At 40.0% G+C, this 20,378-nt stretch overlaps 1 protein-coding gene across 1 annotated transcript in view; it reads right to left on the bottom strand.

The window, feature by feature from the left end:
- Window positions 1-20,378, bottom strand: part of arnt2 (aryl-hydrocarbon receptor nuclear translocator 2) — a 97,791-nt gene that overhangs the window by 70,615 nt on the left and 6,798 nt on the right. The window contains exons 2-5 of the mRNA XM_083916785.1: window positions 13,981-14,092; window positions 7,894-7,941; window positions 3,336-3,549; window positions 1,774-1,987 (exon numbers count right to left, since the gene is read on the bottom strand). Coding sequence (XP_083772911.1) covers window positions 1,774-1,987; window positions 3,336-3,549; window positions 7,894-7,941; window positions 13,981-14,092 — 588 coding nt within the window. The remainder of the gene's footprint in view (window positions 1-1,773; window positions 1,988-3,335; window positions 3,550-7,893; window positions 7,942-13,980; window positions 14,093-20,378) is intronic.

Here is a 20,378-nt window from a genome sequence, read left to right as displayed (position 1 = left end):
CCAGCTTCTTGGATACTGTTGGGTCAGTCCCATCATCAATGTAGTAGTGCTGATCTGACAGCTTCCCCTTGATGACGGAAATGCTTCAAGACTTGATCGGCTTGTTCTTCGTCCGAGCCAGCTCGATGTTCTCGAAGCTTTCTCAACAGATGCACGATGAAGAAGGAAATTGGCTCCAATCAAGCGCTGACCACAGGGTACGGCATGCCGTTGCAAAATGGAGTGATAGCCTTCCTTATTTGAAATCCCTGTTACCTTGTACAAATCCCCCACTTTACCAGGACCAAAGCAGCCCCAGACCATCACATTACCTCCACCATGCTTGATAGATGGTGTCAGGCACTCCTCCAGCATCTTTTCACTTGTTCTGCGTCTCACAAATGTTCTTTTGTGTGATCCAAACACCTCAATCTTCCATTCTTCTGTCCAGAATACCTTGTTCCAATCTTCCTCTGTCCAATGTCTGTGTTCTTTTGCTCATCTTAATCTTTTCCTTTTATTGGCTTTTTTTTTGCCACTCTGCCCAGGAGGCCAGTATCCCGGAGTGGCCTCTTCACTGTGGACAAAGAGATGTTTTGCAGGTCCCATTTAATGAAGCTGCCAGTTGAGGACCTGCTATTTCTCAAACTAGAGACTCTAATGTACTTGTTCTCTTGCTCAGTTGTGCACCAGGGCCTCCAACTTCTCTTTCTATTCCGGTTAGAGCCCGTTTATGCTGTTCTCCGAAGGAAGAAGTACACAACATTGTAGGAAATCTTCAGTTTCTTGGCAACTACTAATATGGAATAGTCTTCATTTCTCAGAACAAGAATAGACCATCGAGTTTCAGGAGAAATGAGCCTTTCAACACGATTAGCTAACACAATGTAGCGTAAGAACACTGGAGTGATGGTTGCTGGAAAGGTGCCTCTGTACACCTCTGTAGGTATTAGGGATGGGCGGCAAACAATGTCAACGAGGGTGGAAAACGTATTATGACAGAGCGGCAACACTGTGGACGGATTTGGAACATTTCGGAAAAGGCAACAGCAGCACACCGCTGTGTAGAGAATGAATTCAAACAATGGAACAGAGATTTTTCCAGCATTTGAGATATAGAGGGCCTCACTCTACTATAGCCTATGCAGCACAAATAGTGAAACATCAACAACGGTATTCGGGTAATTGAATAATCGTGCCCATCCCTAGTAGGTATTCCATTAAAAATCGTCCGTTATTGCTACAATAGTCATTTACCAAATTAACAATGTCTAGACTGTATTTCTGATTAATTTAATATTACCGTCATTGAAACAAACAGTGCTTTTCTTTCAAAAATAGGGGACATTTCTAAGTGACCCCAAAGTTTTAAACAGCAGAGTGTGCTTAGGGAAATATAATTGAACTACTACTTTTTGGTAAGGGATCCTATGTTGATGAGCCAGTTCTAGGGTGATGGTATTGTTCATGCTGTCTCACTGGCATGGCTTACTGGAACTAAAAATGTTTTGCTTTTCCTGTGATAAGTCAATAAGTTTGCTGTGAAAAGGTTCCTAATAACAGTGACAACATCAGAGTGGTAAGGGAAAGAGTTTGGTAATATATGAGGAAAAAAGTGTGCCGTGGCAGTTTAAATGGTAGTAGCTGTATCTGTGTGTTACAGTGTGTGACAGGTGGTTCTCAGGACTCTCTGCTGCTCCTGTGAGACCTTTTTACAAACCAATAATTGACAAAAGCAGAAAGAAAGGAAATGTTGAGCTGAAAGAGAATTCTTGGTGGCAGCACTTCATCTACCTGTCATGGAGTTCTCAGAGGTGCTGAGTTGTTCCCTCAGCTTGTCCACATCGTCAGGGTGGACCTGTTCATACAGAGTGCTGCCAAACCACTCTGACTGGGGATGGTTCAGTACCGGCGCCACCGAGTCCGACACGTAGATCACCCGTCCTGTCTCAGCAGCAACCACAAACAGGAAGCCGTCTGCTGCCTCCAGGATCAGATGCTTCAGTTCCTACAGGAAGCAGAAAGTTACACATGCACAGACGTGAATGGCCAAATTCAAAAACCCAACGCAACATAGTTTGAGGTTGAATACTGGTGCAACACAGAGAATTCCTCACATTTCGATTATTGCACAAAATATATGAATCCAAGCACTTTCAATGACCCAGGTGTACTTATTTATTTAACTTCCAGGATATTCAGGTAGTGCTGAAAAAGCACAGTACCTTCACTGTCTTTAAATCAAAAAAGATATCTTAAAAAGAACACAGACAAACACTGAACTAGATAAACGACAAAACAGACTGTGAAACATTTGAGAGTCACACACTGTCAAATGATTCATCCATAGGTGTATAAAATGACCAGTCTCTGATTTTCCTCATTGTCTGTCTTTAACCACTCTCTCTTTCAGTAATAATAATAATTATTATTATTAATTTATTGACAGTATACAGCTCTTTTCAAAACAGATGTTACATACTGCTTTACAAGACATTAAAAGCAGATCAATTTACAATAAAGGCAACTATTAAATCAGAACATCACAGCATATATAATACAATATTAGAATAATAGTGAAATCATCATTTCCCAGGTTTCCTAATGTCAAAATTATTCCAGTTTCTTTGAAATTCCCAGGACGCACAGAAAAAAACAGTGAACTAACACAGCATCCAGGTCACCCTTTTGAAAAGGATGGAGCTGTGCTGAGCTTGTTTTATCTCCCTAGAAGCAGAGGACATTGCTCATTCAGAGGTGTTCCCTGGGAGCGTTACATACTGTACATGACAAACAATTCCTCTTCACAGGGGGACACTTGACCTATCTAAGATTATCAAGCATGTGTGAAAAGAGTAAACATATTCTGAGAAAAGAAAGTAGCTGGGGGAGTATTTACATCATACATAAAGCAGATTGTGAAAGGTTTAATCCTCTAGTTTTAAACAAATTTTGTATATGTATCCATTCTATATTGTGTGAGCACTTAAACCTAGAAAGACATTCATGAAGAAAGTCCCAGTTTGTTCTAGATTTGATGGAAAATGTTCATCTCGCTCTCTAGGTGGCCCTCCAAAGTGAGCCTTCCCACAATTCTTTTTTTGGCTTTTTTATTTCCTTTTTGTTATTGGCAGAAAGAGGGAATGACATGCAGGACGGTCAGTCCCGAACCTGGGCCGCTGCCATAGACTGAGGCCACATGTGGCACACACTCCACCAGTGAGCCAGAGGCTGCTCCTTCCCATAATTATTGTGAGTTTTTACTTTGATATTTAAGTATTTCTTGCATGTCTTAAAAAATAAAAGAAGAAACAGTGCAAGGATGGTGAATTATAGGTCCTGTATCAGTACAGTACCTGTTCAGTGAGAAAGGAGGGCTTATAGGCCCCATCAGTGGATGTGTTGCCAGTCCCCCTCATGGATTTCATATGGGAGACAGCCATACGCAGGATGGTCAGTTTATCAGGTTTTCTGGCCAGGGCGCTGCAGGTAGGGACCATGTCCGACAGCTCAGTGATGTACTGGGTCATTTTGTTGCGCCGGCGTCGCTCAATCTCACTGTGGTTCTCTCTAAAACAGAGAGAAGAGCAGTTAGATGTTTGGAGACTACACACTGAGAACCACCCGCCAGCCTTGCTTGAGCAAATGATCAACAGCCATGATGCATGTGATCATGACTTCCCTCTAATCCTTCTCACAGGGTTTGTCAATGTCCCTCAACTAAAACCCATCCGTCATCTGCTTTGGTCTTCACAGGAACAGAGGAACTGAGGAATGATTTTACCATTACATGTCACTTTTAACAAATGCCTGGAATCTGTAATAAATTGTTAGGATCGACAACTTGGATGAACAACTGATGAACATATTTGAATAAAATTGCGTGCAACGACAAGAGACTTCTACTGTACTCTGTAATTTTGAGAAGATTGCATCTATTTGGCTCAGTCTGAGACGCAATCCTCTTCAGAACTATTAAAGGGAAGCTTTGTTCATTTTTAATCCGGCTCTGTGTCATGGCAGTGTGGACAGTGTGTGTAGATGAACGGTGTTTGGCTTCAGTCCATTGCAGAAATCCCCCCGGAGCTGCGCAGCAGAGGTCCGTGTCGACTCTCCAGCAGACATCCGGTGCTCTGAACTCTGTGCACTGCAGCCAGAGATACAAACACTGCCCACACTGCCATGATGCTGGCTTGAAATCGGCAAAATACCTCTTTAATATACAACTGACACTTTTCACTGAGATTAAAGCTGCCAATACCTTTGTTGTCCAAATATTTAATTTTGAAGAATTTATCTGCCAAACATACATAAATAAAAAGCCCAAAAATAAAAAAAAAAGATCTAAATGAAACTCTTAATTGTGTAAGCAGCTAGATACCACAATATACTTTTTTAGTGGATATTGAGCTCTCAGAGTCCCTCAAGCTTATAATTCTAGTAGTCTTCTAGTAGCCTTTGCCTCAAGAATTGTTGAAAAAATCTATTGACATAAATGTATTACACAAATGAAACATATGTATATCTCTGTATATCCCTGGTACCAGCTGCTCCATTGAAGTCGATTACCAAATGCAATCCAAAAGGATCAAGCATCAAAACACGTAAACCTTGTGGTTTGTGGCAGTTGGGTGAAATGTCCCACACAGCTTTCCCCGTAGCATCGAAACGTTACGCAGATCTAAGGGGTCAGGAGGCCTGTGTTGTTGCTGGAAGACGCACAGTGAGTGCAGGCAGAGTGAAGCAGACTAGCCTGCAACTTGAAGTGAAGCGAGAAGAATGAAAGTTTACAGCCCGGAAACTTTTCATAGGCTGCCATGTGAGACGATGACCGTGCTCTGATAAACCAGTGGATTATTGTTTTGAATCTGGACATTGAGGCGCCAATCCAGACGCTGAGGCAGAGGGATTACTGTGTCTGCAGCAAACCACCATGTTTACGTGTTTTGCTGGAATATATCATCAATGGGCTCCTTCCTTTGGGATTGACTTTGGTAATCCACTTGAATGGACTTTACTATGAGAGGAGCTGGTACAGGGGCCAGTAGGTAAGTCTTTAAAACACTCTTTCAATAAACTCTGGGTTCACTAACTATGTTGTTGGTGCTTTGTTTACAGATATGGGTCACATATGAGAGGAAAAATCAGATTCAGGTCACTTGGAACTGCAGTGGGAACGCAGCCTTTGTGACATCCAACATCATCTGGTGAGTTTAGCTAACCCAACCGACTCCACTGTGGTTACCTTGGAGAGTGGGCTGCCATGTTTGGTTAGAAAGAGAGAAATTTCTGGGGCGTAATTTGTTGTTAGTATATTGTCAAGTAATGTTCGGAGCAGTGTTTCTATTTCCCAGTCTGACTGACATCTGCACCCCTGTTGAGTAAACCACTCCCCCACCACAACGGAATGGTTTCTGTGGCCAGGTTTCTGATATAAAAAAATACTGACAAAAAAGATCATTCTGATCAAAAAAGAATGGACGATCAACACTAAGAGGCTAATAAAAGATTTCTAATACACCAATTAGTCCTGATTTCTGTGGCACCAGTTAGTCACCAGTTTCACTTTTTTGGGATCTGAACAGATGTATAATGTGCAGGTTGTACAGTCTGTTAAGTCAAGTTTATTTATATAGCCCAAAATCGCATAACATGCCCCAATGGGCTTCACAAATGCACATTTACTGATTGAAGCGGGCAACCACTATCAAGCCAAAAAAAGTGCTTGAGCTTGAGCCCCGACTCAATGGAAAATCCTCTGTGGCCCCAGTTGGCTAAGCCTACCTGGCGAATCTCTCCTTATCCCCACCAGGAATCTGATCATCATCATCATACCTACAGAGAAGAGAGGACACAACATGTAACACAATGTACACATACAGGTAAAAAGCATTATGCATAATAATGCATGCGAGTAGATGGTTCAAAGACTGATGGTGTGAAACTGGGCAAAACGGAACAAAACAGACTGCAAAGGGCTGGTGTAATGGAGGAAGGAACATTTACAATCCTAGGTTTTTTGTACATTCTAGGTGTAATTGTCAGAGTTCTGGCCTTCATTCACATGTACTTACACATAATAGGAAGGTTTTTGTTGCTGTTCGATTTGCTGTTTACCCATTGGGGGAATTGTTGTGTAAATCATAAAAATATCACATTAAAGTATGGTCTACACTAGGGGTGGAACGGTTCACAAAATCCACTGTTCGGTTCATATCACGGTTTTCAGGTCACGGCTTTCGGTTCGGTTCGGTTGTTTATTCTATTTCTTTTAGATTCTAAAAATACCATGTATCAGATCTGTAGCCTAATAATTGGAAACATTTTTTTATCAGATATTCTTAAGGACATGTCATGCAATCATGCAAAAACTGAAATAATAAGGCAGCTTGCTTAGGGATTACTGTAACAATCTTAAATCAAAGTGAAGTGAGATTTTGAAACAGTAGGAGACACATTGCTGCATTTACATGTTTATATATTTATTTGGCAAAAATACTATATTACTAGTTACTTTACCAGGCCGACAAGCACATGTGAAACATCAGTTTATTAATAAAAAACTGGACTGACACAAATGAACGTAACATAAATGCAGAGTAGCATGATTTTTTATCAACTTCTCCTCTTTACACTCAGATATGGCTGCAGAGTAAACTCAGGCTTCACAGAGACAGAAACTAAAACTTCTTTGTTCTCTGGTGAACAGTTTTCTGTGACAACTTTTCTTTTTTTCAGAGTAGAAAGAGACATTGATGTGGTGATTTAACCACGGATTTAACCAGAAAGAAACGATTGAGAACAACAACAGAGCGGAGCTTAGTGAGCTGTTGCCAAGAGGATTCAGAAACCCACGAAGAAGAGCGTAGCTGGAACGTGCGTAGTGAGAGCGTGCGTAGCGAGAGCGTGCGTAGCGAGAGCGTGCGTAGCGAGAGCGTGCGTAGCGAGAGCATGTGTAGCTGGAACGTGCGTAGTGAGAGCGTGCGTAGCGAGAGCATGCGTAGCAGGAAAGTGCGTAGCGGGAGCGTGCGTAGCGGGAGCGTGCATAGCGCTGTGGCCGCGTGCCTACATGGAGCGCATAGAGCAAGTCTCCCAGCGCGCCGGAATTTGACATGCTGAGATGGATACGAGAGAGGACAGAAGTCATGCTTGCTACGTTGCACCTCACAAACCGAACGGTTAACACATGTACCAAACTGTGACAATCGTACCGAACAGGGTTTTTTAATAAACCGTTCCACCCCCTATTCTACACCTACTATATATGGAAAGTGATTTGACACTATAAATAAAATGTAATTGAATTTAACTCCCAAACTTAACTGCTGACATCTCAGGAAAGGAGATGTCAGCAGGCTGACACCTGATATTTGTCATTGCGTGACAGACATGACACCCTAAAAATCAAAGTTGTCCTCAACTTTCAACGGCGCCTCAGCGTCAATGTCAACGCTTGGCTGTTTTGTAGCTTTGAATGGTCATAGTGTAAACCCAATCAGACAAGTTTTAAACAAACACTCAGGTTTACCCCTTTACTTACACTGAAATAGATGATAATATAATGGCCTTCTGGGGAAATAAGTGGTCTAAACACCCAGGTTAAACTGGTTATCTTGATGGAAGTTAAAAAAAAAAAAGTAAGTCATGAGGTGTCCATGCAACAGTCAACGTTACAAAAGGGTATCTGCAGGGTCCTTAAAAACATATTTATAACATTTTGATTCTACCTGACATTATGCAAGGATTGTTTTAAAACCAAAGAAGACAGATGTTCCTGTTTGGTAAAGTGAATTCATACATACTGCACATGTTCATTTACCAGACCCACTGATACCCTCAAACGGGAACTGTATTATCTTTGTGAACTAGTTTAAAACATTTTAGACCCGTGCCATCTGCTTTCAGTGTTCTCACCTTGAAAATTTGCTAGGTCCCTCTCCGTCTTCATCGTCAAAGTCCATTCTGGGAAACAACCACAGGAAACACAGTTACCACTATTGGGCTTAGATCTGACAGCACTCTCTCATGAACAAATTACCTGTGGTTTCTGGTAAACAATATGTATATCCACTGTAATTAGTTTAACCACTGTAAATAGCAGACAGCTGACTGGAACAGAGTTCTTCCTCATTTGTTTCTGCTGCTGTAATTTGAAAAAGCTGTGTCTGCTTTTTAACACCATACCATTTATTGCATTGTTTATCTCTCATTACAAGTTCACTCATTATAACCCATGCTCGGCCCTTACAGCTGGTTGTACACACATTTCTCAGCTGTGTTTGCTATTATGAACTTGTAAGCAAATACAACAAGCTTGTAAGTTGACACTATCTGATCCCCTATTCTGGCTTCATGCCATTTATATAAATAAAACACTTAAACTAAAAAAAATGAGGGATGGTTCAGCTGTTTTGTGTGGTTGTATGAGAGACTTATCTATAGCCAGTGTATTACCTACAGTAGATGACGGTTATCATGCAGTCAGTTTGGAGAAGAAAACAGGAGTACTTAGACAGAAACTGCTGTGGACAGGGGCAGCAGCTGCAGCAAAATGTGCTTTAGTCATGTTAAAAAAAGGCCCACCTGGTGTATACTGTATTTAGAATATTTCCAATGCTTTACCTTGACAGTCCTTCCCTTTGGAACTTAATTTTAACAACGTATTCCTACGCATTAGTGCAACTTACTGTTTGAGTCAGACTTTCCGTAGTTTATGGAATAAACAAATACTAGAAAAGAAAAGTCAATGATTATGACAGAGATACGACGAGAGACGAAATGCCATTCACAGTGGAGATAAGAGGATCCTGTCTGTAGAACTTTTGCAGAGGGAGACTGAACGGCTGAAAGAGAGAGAGGAGAAACTTCTGTGGAAACTGTGGAGAGCTGTAATAAATATTTTCAGTTTAGTGTACATTTAAACTAAAATTAAGTTATTTATGTGGGTCTTTTTAAGGTGTCTAACATCCTTTTAGCTGCTGCCCCTGTCTGCAACAGCTTCTGTGTCAGGACTCCTGTCTGCTTCTAGAGACTTACAGCATGTTAACCATCAGCTACTGTAGGTTACACACAGACTGTGGAGAAGAACTTCATACAACCACAGTTCAAAAAAGCCTTAGCCTTTAACTTAATCCCTGATTTTCAACCGCTCTGTGTCACTGCTCTGTGCACCACAGTTCAAAAAAGCCCATGCCTTTAACTTAATCCCTGATTTTCAACCGCTCTGTGTCACTGCAATGTTGGCAGTACATGCAGATGAACGCCTCCATCCATGCCGCCAGAGAGAGTTTGAGGATGACAAAGCTGCCATCCATGATGTAGAATGACCCCCACCCCCTGCAGGAAACTCTAACAGCACTGGATAGCTCTTAAGCGACAGGCTGCGTCACCTACAGTGTGTGAAGGAGCGTTATCGCAGGTCTTTCCTTTCTGCAGCTGTCAGACTGTACAATTAGCACTGCAGTAGAACACACACACACACACACACACACACACACACACACACACACACACACACACACACACACACACACACACACACACACACACACACACACACACACACACACACACACACACACACACACACACACACACACACACACACACACACACACACACACACACACACACACACACACTTCACCAACTGGGTTCACTTCACAGTGTGAAATACTTTCAATCTCAATGTGCAATACTAATATTTTCCTGTCAATTTATAAACATTTAAAAATGTATATTGTTCCTGTTATTCTTATAGTTTATATTGTTCATATTTTTCTATTGTTTCTTATTGATGCTTCATTATGTTTTCTAACCACTTGCTTCTGTAATATGGACATTTCCCCTTTGTAGGACAAATAAAGGAATATCTTATCTTCATGGTTGAAAAGCATCAGCTAAATCAATATAATGTAGTTGCCATCTCTGCTTAGCATACATAGTATTTAGAGCAATACATTTATTACTCATGCTTATTTTGTATAGAAAGTCATATGTATATATTATTCTTGTTGTCTTCTATCCATCTGTTCTTGTACTTCCTTTTTCTGCTGAGACGCTTCAGTTTCCCTACATAAGAACAAAAGATGATCTTAGTTCCAATCTTGAGAAAATGTGATTTATCATATTATGCCGACTTCCAACACCATATTACCCACTTCGTATGGCAGTCTTTATATATTACATATAATCTATCTTTTGAATTGAAATGAACTGCTGACATTTTTGAACTTCAAGAAGATCCCCAGTGTGTCGAGCGTAAATAATGTGAATAACACAAATTATTCCAATATAATCACAGCATAATACACCCACAGATGTGCACCTCAGTAAAATCAGCATGGCCAAACCTCTGATAGTAGAAATAGAAATAGGTACATTTATATCGTCTTGCTACATGATGTCATATTGTGATGATGTCATACATTTTGTAATCAGCGTTCTATTAGCTGCAATATACAGACTTTAGCAAATTATGACCAAGCATTAAAAATCATCCAAAGTGGTAACGTGATGTATACAGGTTGTACTACTGTACTTAATAAGCTTTGTTCAGTGCCATTACTACTGTAACATTACAGCTCAACAAGTTTGCATTTACAACTCATTTCCTCAGCTGAGAATGTGTACATATCCTATGTGTCATAGATAATATTGTCAGGAAAAGCCAGCAGATCTGTTCTGTCTCTAAACTCTAACTCCAAAGACAACCTCTTACAGTTCTGGCACCAAAGTCGATTTAACAAGAATTATGACAGGAGTTGAACAGTCAAAGACTTTTAATTTTATAGCAGATTTCACTCCAAAACTGAACATAATCTTCTCCAGACCAGGTTAAGCATGCAGGGAAAGTTACCATGGCGATCTCTCCAGGTTAAAAGAGAGCCGCCTTAGTGACAAACTTTGGTTTTTGGCTCAACACAACCTGCTAACCAACCCACTAATCTGGCTTCATAGTACACCCCTCTGGTTAGTGCATGAATGGTGTGTTTACCAACCCCCTCCCCCACTCTTGGGCTGCCCTGTCACTGATCAGTTGGTATGCATGATCTACCTGAAGGCTTTATGCATCATGGCAGTGACAGTGGCTGTATGAGGGGGCAATGGAGAAGATTATCTGTTGTTGTCTTGGAATCATCTTACACACACACAAACTCAGCTCAATAAATAAAACAACAATGACATAGACAAGAGCAGTCCCCATTGCCTCCCTGTGCCATGTTTATCTGGCATATTGCCTAGACCCGACGCTGCATTATTTATTCATGTTTATGTAGGCCTAATGCCTGTGCATGGGTTAAATTCGTCGCTGTGGCCCCTGAGGATTAGAATATACAAGAGCTCATGCACAGTGCCCCACATACCCTGCTCTTTCCACACTAATGCAGAACCTGAAAATGCCATTCACATGTCAAATGGGGTTACATTCATAGTAAAGTTTGGAGGTAATTTTCTGAAAGCATTCCGTCCAAACTGAAAGAGCAGAAAGTGATTGCAGCCCTTTCTTTTTCAGTTGACAGAATAAAAAACCTCATTACCATCCTTATTTGATAAATAGAGCCGATGATCAGAGGAGGAAGATGGACCGGGTCTGACCAACCTGGCAACCAGACTGCTGCAATTATTTTTTGTTGATGCAACTACGATCTTGAGACACTAGATGGCTGTGTTCTGCTCATTCTACATATTCAACCTTTAATCGATTAGTCAATCATCAGTAGACTAGAGTAGCTCTGGACCCCACTGTGTAATACATAATATTAGTTGGCATACGCTTAAGTGATGTATTTCTTGATCTATCATGCAGAGAAGCTACATATTTGAGGGGTTTGCCAACAACGATGTAAACTAAATATTTGAGTTTCAACACATTCGTCATCAGTCATTAGTTGCAGCCCTAGCCAAGATGAACATTAAACATCTAAGGCTATGTTTGGTTGACTAGAACATTCTCTGCACGCTAGCCCTTGCCTGCATATGTTCTGTGATTGTCCGATTCAACAGGAAGTATCACATTGCATACATATGGAGCATTGCCCTTTGCCTGAACTTTTCGGATCCTTCCCAAAGAAGCATGTCAGCAGGACGGTACAGATAGACTTGAGACTTGATTTGTGAGTATGATGAATATGATTTACAGGCCTCCAGTGAGGATTTTACATTAAAGTCCACAAAGACAGTAGACATAGAGGCATAGGTTAATTATTATGCAGATAGTGGGGAAAAAATCAGCTAATACACAAGCACATTGTTGTGCTCTCTCTAAAAGTTCCTTTCAATATAATGTTGGTGGAAATTAACTCCTGTAGTTCAGGAACTACAAAAGTTCCTATTTTGATTTGTTTTTTCAAGACTTCATGATCATAATTTGTCAACAGATCGATTTGGAGATTAGTGTGATTTGAAGGCAAATTTTAGATTGTTGCTGTAGCTCTGTTTCACCGTTTTAATGTCTTCCATTTAGGCTTGAGCCATATGACGAGATTATCGTTCAACAGGATATTGGTTGGCCATAATAATGGTCCTCCTGTGTCCTCGATAACAGAGCGATATTCAATCATACAACCAGTATAAATGTGCACATAAGCATTAGTGTATCCCCCTTAAAGTTCAAGTTTATTTTATCTCCTATTTTGCATCTATTGTGAATTCTTTACGTTCAGAAACTTTTACTTTTTGGAAATTGTTTATTGTGAAGTCACGCTGTATTTCAGTTTCCTGTGCACATATTTCTACTGTTCCTGCTGACGATCGCGGTGCAGTCGTCACTGAGGATGTAAGTTATTAAGTTACAATTACAGGATTCATGAAGCACAATAATGTGATTATTTTATGATGTTATGTTGTTTTACTTAAGTCTGTTCATTGTGTTGCTTTAAGACACACATTTCAATAATTAGTCTGATCCCAAATTAGTTGCACTAAGTGATAAGCTAACTAACTAGCTCCTAACGCTGCCTTGTATTCCTGTAAAAGTTCAGGTAACGTGGTTCAATGTGATTTTATAACATTATAAGAGGGGACATTATTACCTTTTGTGTTTAATACTGATGTAGAGAAGATGCAGCTTTTAAGTTACAGTCCTTAAATGCTTATATAATGCTGGGTATTAGTGACAACTCTATAAATATTTATGCATTTGTTTATTTGTGTTTTATTTCAGAAACTGTACGTGCACCGACAAGCTTGTCCTTTGTACTGCTTTTATTTACTGTTAGTCTGGGAGTAAACCTTAAAACAACTAATGACTCACTGACTGGAGCCCTGTAGGGGCCACAGTCACATCTCACTGACCAGTTTCAGCGGAGCATAACATGAAAACATCTACACAGTTACATGGTATGAGACTACTTATTTTTGAATAAGATTTCTCTTTTTTCCCAAAGGGTCTATTTTTGTCTTAAAAACCTAATCAAACAGACACACTGTTAGCCCGTTTAACAGTCTGTGATTACTGAATAAAAGAACACTACTAGCTCGTTAATAAATAACCTGCACCAGGATGCTTGTTTTCTAAAAGTAGCGTCTACAAAGGAGCTCATTTGCAAGAACTACAATTTGGAACCTGAGGATTTTAGAACCTTGTGAAAAGGCAGGTTAGCTGTTACATCAAGCAGAGCAAATAGATGTTTTTGTTGCCAAACGTTTCAGTCATGACTCATGACAGGATGAAACAAGCTAATAATATATGTGGACCTTCCAGACATATACTGCTGAAGACCCCAATAACTGCCTAGTCAGGAAATGAACATGGAAAAAATAAGTCCAAAAGGAGTATGAAGCTCAAACACACACACACACACACACACACACACACACACACACACACACACACACACACACACACACACACACACACACACACACACACACACACACACACACACACACACACACACACACACACACACACACACACACACACACACACACACACACACACACACACACACACACACACACACACAGAGAGAGAGAGAGAGAGAGAGAGATACTCACCCCCCTGATCTCCTCTTTCCCCCACGGCCTGGCACGGCTCCTCCCATCCTCACCTGACCAGCTCCGACTGCCCCCGGCATCGCTACTGTCCCTGGCAACTCACTGCCCATCTCTGGAAGATAGAGTAAGAGAAAACGACACAGAGTCAGCAGAAGTATCTGTCACATAGACATGGGTCTACTGTTAACTTCTAGTGTTCCCCATTTGTACGATTATTCTAGTCATTATGACATTTTTTTGTAGAAAAGTACATTGCTTTATATTCAGCAGCTCTTTCAAAGCATATTTCATTGACTAATATGGAAGTAGATGTAAAAAGGCATTTTAAATCTTGCAGTTCTGTTCTGTCAACATGGATACCTCAATGATACAGGTGGCTGTTGGGGTTCACTCAGCACACACAGGAAAAGGGGTTCCAATATTATGGGACACAATAAACCATATTGACAGGCAGGCTTTAAATCTCCAATGCCAATTAATGAAGAAAAGGATCTTGTTTACAGTGCTCTCGTCTTTATAAGACTAACTTTGCCATGTTTCATCATTTCAAAAAACACATGAGCTTTCTAGAAAACAAACACAACATGTGCCATCAAACACTAGTGGCTCTGTTAGTTTAAAAACCAAACCCTGTAGTTTCAGCTGACAGATGTGTTCGAACACAGTTTCTAATGCTTTACCTTGACAGTCCTTCCCTTTGGAACTTAATTTTAACAACGTATTCCTACGCATTAGTGCAACTTACTGTTTGAGTCAGACTTTCCGTAGTTTATGGAATAAACAAATACTAGAAAAGAAAAGTCAATGATTATGACAGAGATACGACGAGAGACGAAATGCCATTCACAGTGGAGATAAGAGGATCCTGTCTGTAGAACTTTTGCAGAGGGAGACTGAACGGCTGAAAGAGAGAGAGGAGAAACTTCTGTGGAAACTGTGGAAAGCTGTAATAAATATTTTCAGTTTAGTGTACATTTAAACTAAAATTAAGTTATTTATGTGGGTCTTTTTAAGGTGTCTAACATCCTTTTAGCTGCTGCCCCTGTCTGCAACAGCTTCTGTGTCAGGACTCCTGTCTGCTTCTAGAGACTTACAGCATGTTAACCATCAGCTACTGTAGGTTACACACAGACTGTGGAGAAGAACTTCATACAACCACAGTTCAAAAAAGCCTATGCCTTTAACTTAATCCCTGATTTTCAACCGCTCTGTGTCACTGCTCTGTGCACCACAGTTCAAAAAAGCCCATGCCTTTAACTTAATCCCTGATTTTCAACCGCTCTGTGTCACTGCAATGTTGGCAGTACATGCAGATGAACGCCTCCATCCATGCCGCCAGAGAGAGTTTGAGGATGACAAAGCTGCCATCCATGATGTAGAATGACCCCCACCCCCTGCAGGAAACTCTAACAGCACTGGATAGCTCTTAAGCGACAGGCTGCGTCACCTACAGTGTGTGAAGGAGCGTTATCGCAGGTCTTTCCTTTCTGCAGCTGTCAGACTGTACAATTAGCACTGCAGTAGAACACACACACACACACACACACACACACACACACACACACACACACACACACACACACACACACACACACACACACACACACACACACACACACACACACACACACACACACACACACACACACACACACACTTCACCAACTGGGTTCACTTCACAGTGTGAAATACTTTCAATCTCAATGTGCAATACTAATATTTTCCTGTCAATTTATAAACATTTAAAAATGTATATTGTTCCTGTTATTCTTATAGTTTATATTGTTCATATTTTTCTATTGTTTCTTATTGATGCTTCATTATGTTTTCTAACCACTTGCTTCTGTAATATGGACATTTCCCCTTTGTAGGACAAATAAAGGAATATCTTATCTTCATGGTTGAAAAGCATCAGCTAAATCAATGTTGAAATCTTCTCTTGTGACACAATAGTTACTGTTCTCTAATTTTACTCCCTGTTTTTTTTCACTAAATAAAGGTTTTTGTTGTTGCCTTGGTTATTTGAAAAACATGCTAGGGCAGCAGTGGTATAGACACAGAGGATATTCTATCAAATTCTAAACAGTAAAAAATAACAGTATTTCAGAATAAATCAAGTATTAATAATGTGTTATCTAATTTTGATCTCCAGTGTAAATATATATTCCTACTAGCTCTGGAGACAGGCTCTGTTTGATATGTGACCTGGGTGAGACAGAGAATGAGATTAATTTCATGTTTTATTGCCCAGTTTATGAGGATTCAATTCAATATTGTGCAGATAGTGGGGGGGGAATCAGCTAATACACAAGCACATTGTTGTGCTCTCTGTAAAAGTTCCTTTCAATATAATGTTGGTGGAAATAACCTAATGGTGAAAATTAGGTCTGTTGTTAGCACCACAGTCATCTGATCTACAGACCCACATATTGTATCCTTGGGATAAGAATTTTAGACCCAACTTAGTTATATTCTTTATTACTATTCCAGAAATCTGTCAACCGTGTCGAATGCACTGTTCCACATTGTGCTGACGTCTGTTTTCAGCTTGTGACACGACACACTGTGTATCTGCTGCTTCTCCTCAAGCTTGTGTTTTGCAGTTGTGCTGCGGTGGAAAAACGTGGTAATAGGCCTGACCCTTGGCAGTAGCCTTGATACAGTAGGCAACTTGAGAGATCGTTGGATGCCAGATTTAGAGTGCAGCCATCACATCTCACATGCAGGAATTTACCTAGTTGCTCAGCAACCGCCATGTTGGGGGCGTTATCAGTACTAAAAGTAAATCTTTTGTTTTTGAGCTCCCATTCTTCTGCTTCATTCTGTAACAGCTCAGACACATTTGGACCTGTGTGGCTCTCATACTTGTTTGGAGCACATGTGACGCAAGCTGCCAGTCATCAGTGATAATGGTCAAAGTTACAGTGACATAAGATTCTGTAGTATCTATTCATTTTATTCTATTATATGTCATGTCTGTAAACTACTCAAACATATTCTTAATTACTACTCTCTCTTTTACTTATGTGTAATATAATTTTCTAAAAGTCTATTTCTATTTGTTATTATCCTATTTCAAGTATGTTTTGCTATATGATGTCAAGTAAGGGTTAATAGTGGGTTGGGGATCATCAGGGCATCTTGTAATGTCCATGTTCATGACAATGTCATGTTGTTTACACTGCCCAAAAAATACTAAAAATCCTATAAATAGATACAGTAGTAATACCAGTACAGGTGGAACAGGTACTTGAGCTGAGAAAGAAAGTCTAAGGCCCCTCTCACACTACAAGCTGAAAAGTATCTAGACAATAAGACCGGGTAATCTCAGAGTGAGCCGCTTATTCTTATTCTGTATCCACAGAGTTGAATGAGTTGTCTTGAGGACCTTTATTTCATACCTTGGCTTTCAGTGGAGAAAACAGACTTCCAACAGTGAAGATATTATTAAAATATCTTAATATTTGGAAATCTCCTCTAAAGCACTTAATAAATGCTCAATTTAACCCTTTAATCAATCAATTAAACAATCTCTTAAATTAAATCAATCAATCAATTAAACATTGTCTGCATCCAAACATTCCTGTTTATATTTATAACTGGCTTTATTGGGACTATTTTAAACTTACATACATACAACAGTCTTGACTATATACTGTATTATACAACCGACAGGAACTTTGTGAAACTGCTCTTGCCAAGAAAACGGGGGCTACCCATCCAGTTCCACGGACTGGAAGACCCGACAGGCCAGGCTGAGACAGTAAACAATTTCGGAAGGAGGTCCAAGAGCTAAGCTAAATCTAAATCATCATAACTGGATATCACTACCCAGCATTTTCCTCGTCAATGTCGGCAGTGTTTCCCACAGAGCAGGTAGCAACGTGTGATGCAGGGCCGTACGGAGACCTTTTGAGGGTCAGGGGCTCTGACCTCTCCCCTGTACAGACTCTGACAGCAGATATGTGAACTGCTTTTATCTGGATCATAATATGCAAATATACATAACTATATGTCTGTGGGTATAGCAAAGATATGTCTTTTTTAAACTTCAATGTTTCTTGGAACTGAATAATCAGGATCCCATTTGAAGTTTATAGAGTGATCAGGCTGACATTTATGGGATTAAGATCTATTAGGCTATGGTTGTATATATTTATGTGGGACACATTAGAGCCACCCAGTCTCTTTGATCTGCAGAAATACCTTTTTATTTGACTGAAATATCTATTTGGAACCATGACGGAAATTACAGAGCTTTTCTGTTGCTTTATTCTTGTGTTTGTTTGGACAATCTTTAACCAGGCCAGGTGCCTCACAACAGTAACAGTAACAACGAGAACAATACTGGACCAGAAGTCTGTTATTACATACAGTTTAAGTATTCACAATAAGTTCACAATACGATGTTTTTAACAAAAAGTGATCAAATCTACAAATATATAGGCTATTCTCTATATAGGTATAGACTGCAAAACAGTGCCGAATTCCTTTTCTTAATGTTAAACTGAACATTAGGGGTGGAACGGTTTATTTAAAAAATCTGTCCCGTTCGGTGCGCTCGTCACGGTTCGGTACATGTGTGTACCGTTCGGTTTATGAGGTGCAACGTAGCGTCTTCATGACGGCTGTCTTCTCTCGTATCCGTCTCAGCACGTGAAGTCTCGATGCGTTGGGAGACTTGCTCCATGCGCTCCCTGTAGGCGCGCGGCCACAGCGCTATGCACGTTCCCCCTACGCACGCTCTCGCTACGCACGCTCCTGCTACGCTCTTCTTCGTGGGTTTCTGAATCCTCTTGGCAACAGCTCGCTAAGCTCTTCTCTGATGTTGAGAGATCGGTCGGTCTGGTTAAATCTGTGGATAAATCACCACATCAATGTCTCTTTCTACTATGAAAAAAAGAAAAGTTGTCACAGAAAACTGTTCACCAGAGAATGGACAGAGAAGTTTTTGTTTTTTGTCTCTGTGAAGCCTGAGTTTACTCTGCAGCCATATCTGAGTGGAAAGAGATTTATGATATGTTCATTTGTGTCAGTCCAGTTTTTTATGAATAAACTAATGTTTTATATGTACTTGTCAGCCTGGTAAAGTAACTAGTAACTGAAGTAATCTGATAAATGTAGTGGAGTAAAAAGTAGAATATTTCCACTGATTTGTAGAGGAGTAGAAGAATAAAGTAGCATGTACATAAAATACTCAAGTAAATGTAAAAGAGCCTCAAACTTGTACTTTAGTCCAATAATTGAGTGAAAACCTCTGGTTCACAGGTTTGTTCATTCAACAAGGGTTGTTTTTGACAAGCTTGTTGCACTTTGAGGCCTATGACTAATATTTACATTGATAAAATAAAGACAATATACTGTATGTACTCCTATGTCTCTGCATTGTTTTACAATATCCATTAATGTGATGCTCATATTTTTCCTGAATAACCCGGATATAGCCTTTATTCAGTCAGTTCAGTGATTGCTGTTTGTGCTTATTTTAGTGCAAGAAAAAAAATGTCTTCATTTTTTCTAAGATTTGATAATGTAAAAGTGTTTATATTCTGACCCAGAAGGCAAACAATTGTTTACATTTTTGCCAAATAAATATATAAATGCCTAAATGTAGCAATGTCTCTCCTCTTGTTTCAAAATCTCAAAGGGTAGTGGCGCTTGGGGCGGCAGTGTTGCAAGCACAAAGGCACTGGACACCCTCTTTAGTGAGGACTAGTTCGAAAATATGTCAACCAGCTAGACGCTTATTTCAGTGAGCTATACAGTGATCCTCAGAAAAACCCACAGGAGTCCAACAGGCACCGGGGCAAAAAAGTGAGCGTTGTGTCTGTCAGAGGAGCGCCTGCTCTCCACAGCAGGACTGATCATTAACAGAACGCAAATTTAATAACTTTTTTGTAAGGAAACTATGTTTTGAAGAAGGGTAACTGTGAGTGTTTTGATTGATAATAAGCATTAGGTTTTGTGTAGGCTTAGTTCTATAACTAGATTTGTAAAAACGAGTACTCGATTGGCCCTCGAGGAACTTAGTGGATCCCTCAATCCTGGAATTAGCTACTCGTGCACATCCCTATTCACAAAAATATAAATATTGTGATATGAAAAATTTTAACACATAAATATTTTTATAATATTTATTTCACAGAAAGAGCTCGCTGACATTAAACATCTGTTTAGAGTGTCCTGAGACAGACAGCAGCATGACTGACAACGTTTCTGACAAACATAATGAGCAGCCAATACAAAATACATATTACTATAAACTATAATACAACAAAAATATATCAAATAACAAGTGAAAACATCAAATATATATATCAAAATCGAGCATAATCCTGAATATATCATTCAGAATATCTACAGCTGATTTGTCTGCCTCCAAGTTATCAAATGTCTTC

Source organism: Echiichthys vipera, assembly GCF_963691815.1.
Source record: "Echiichthys vipera genome assembly, chromosome: 1".
NCBI lineage: Eukaryota > Metazoa > Chordata > Actinopteri > Perciformes > Trachinidae > Echiichthys > Echiichthys vipera.
This window is presented reverse-complemented; position numbering and strand designations above follow the sequence as displayed.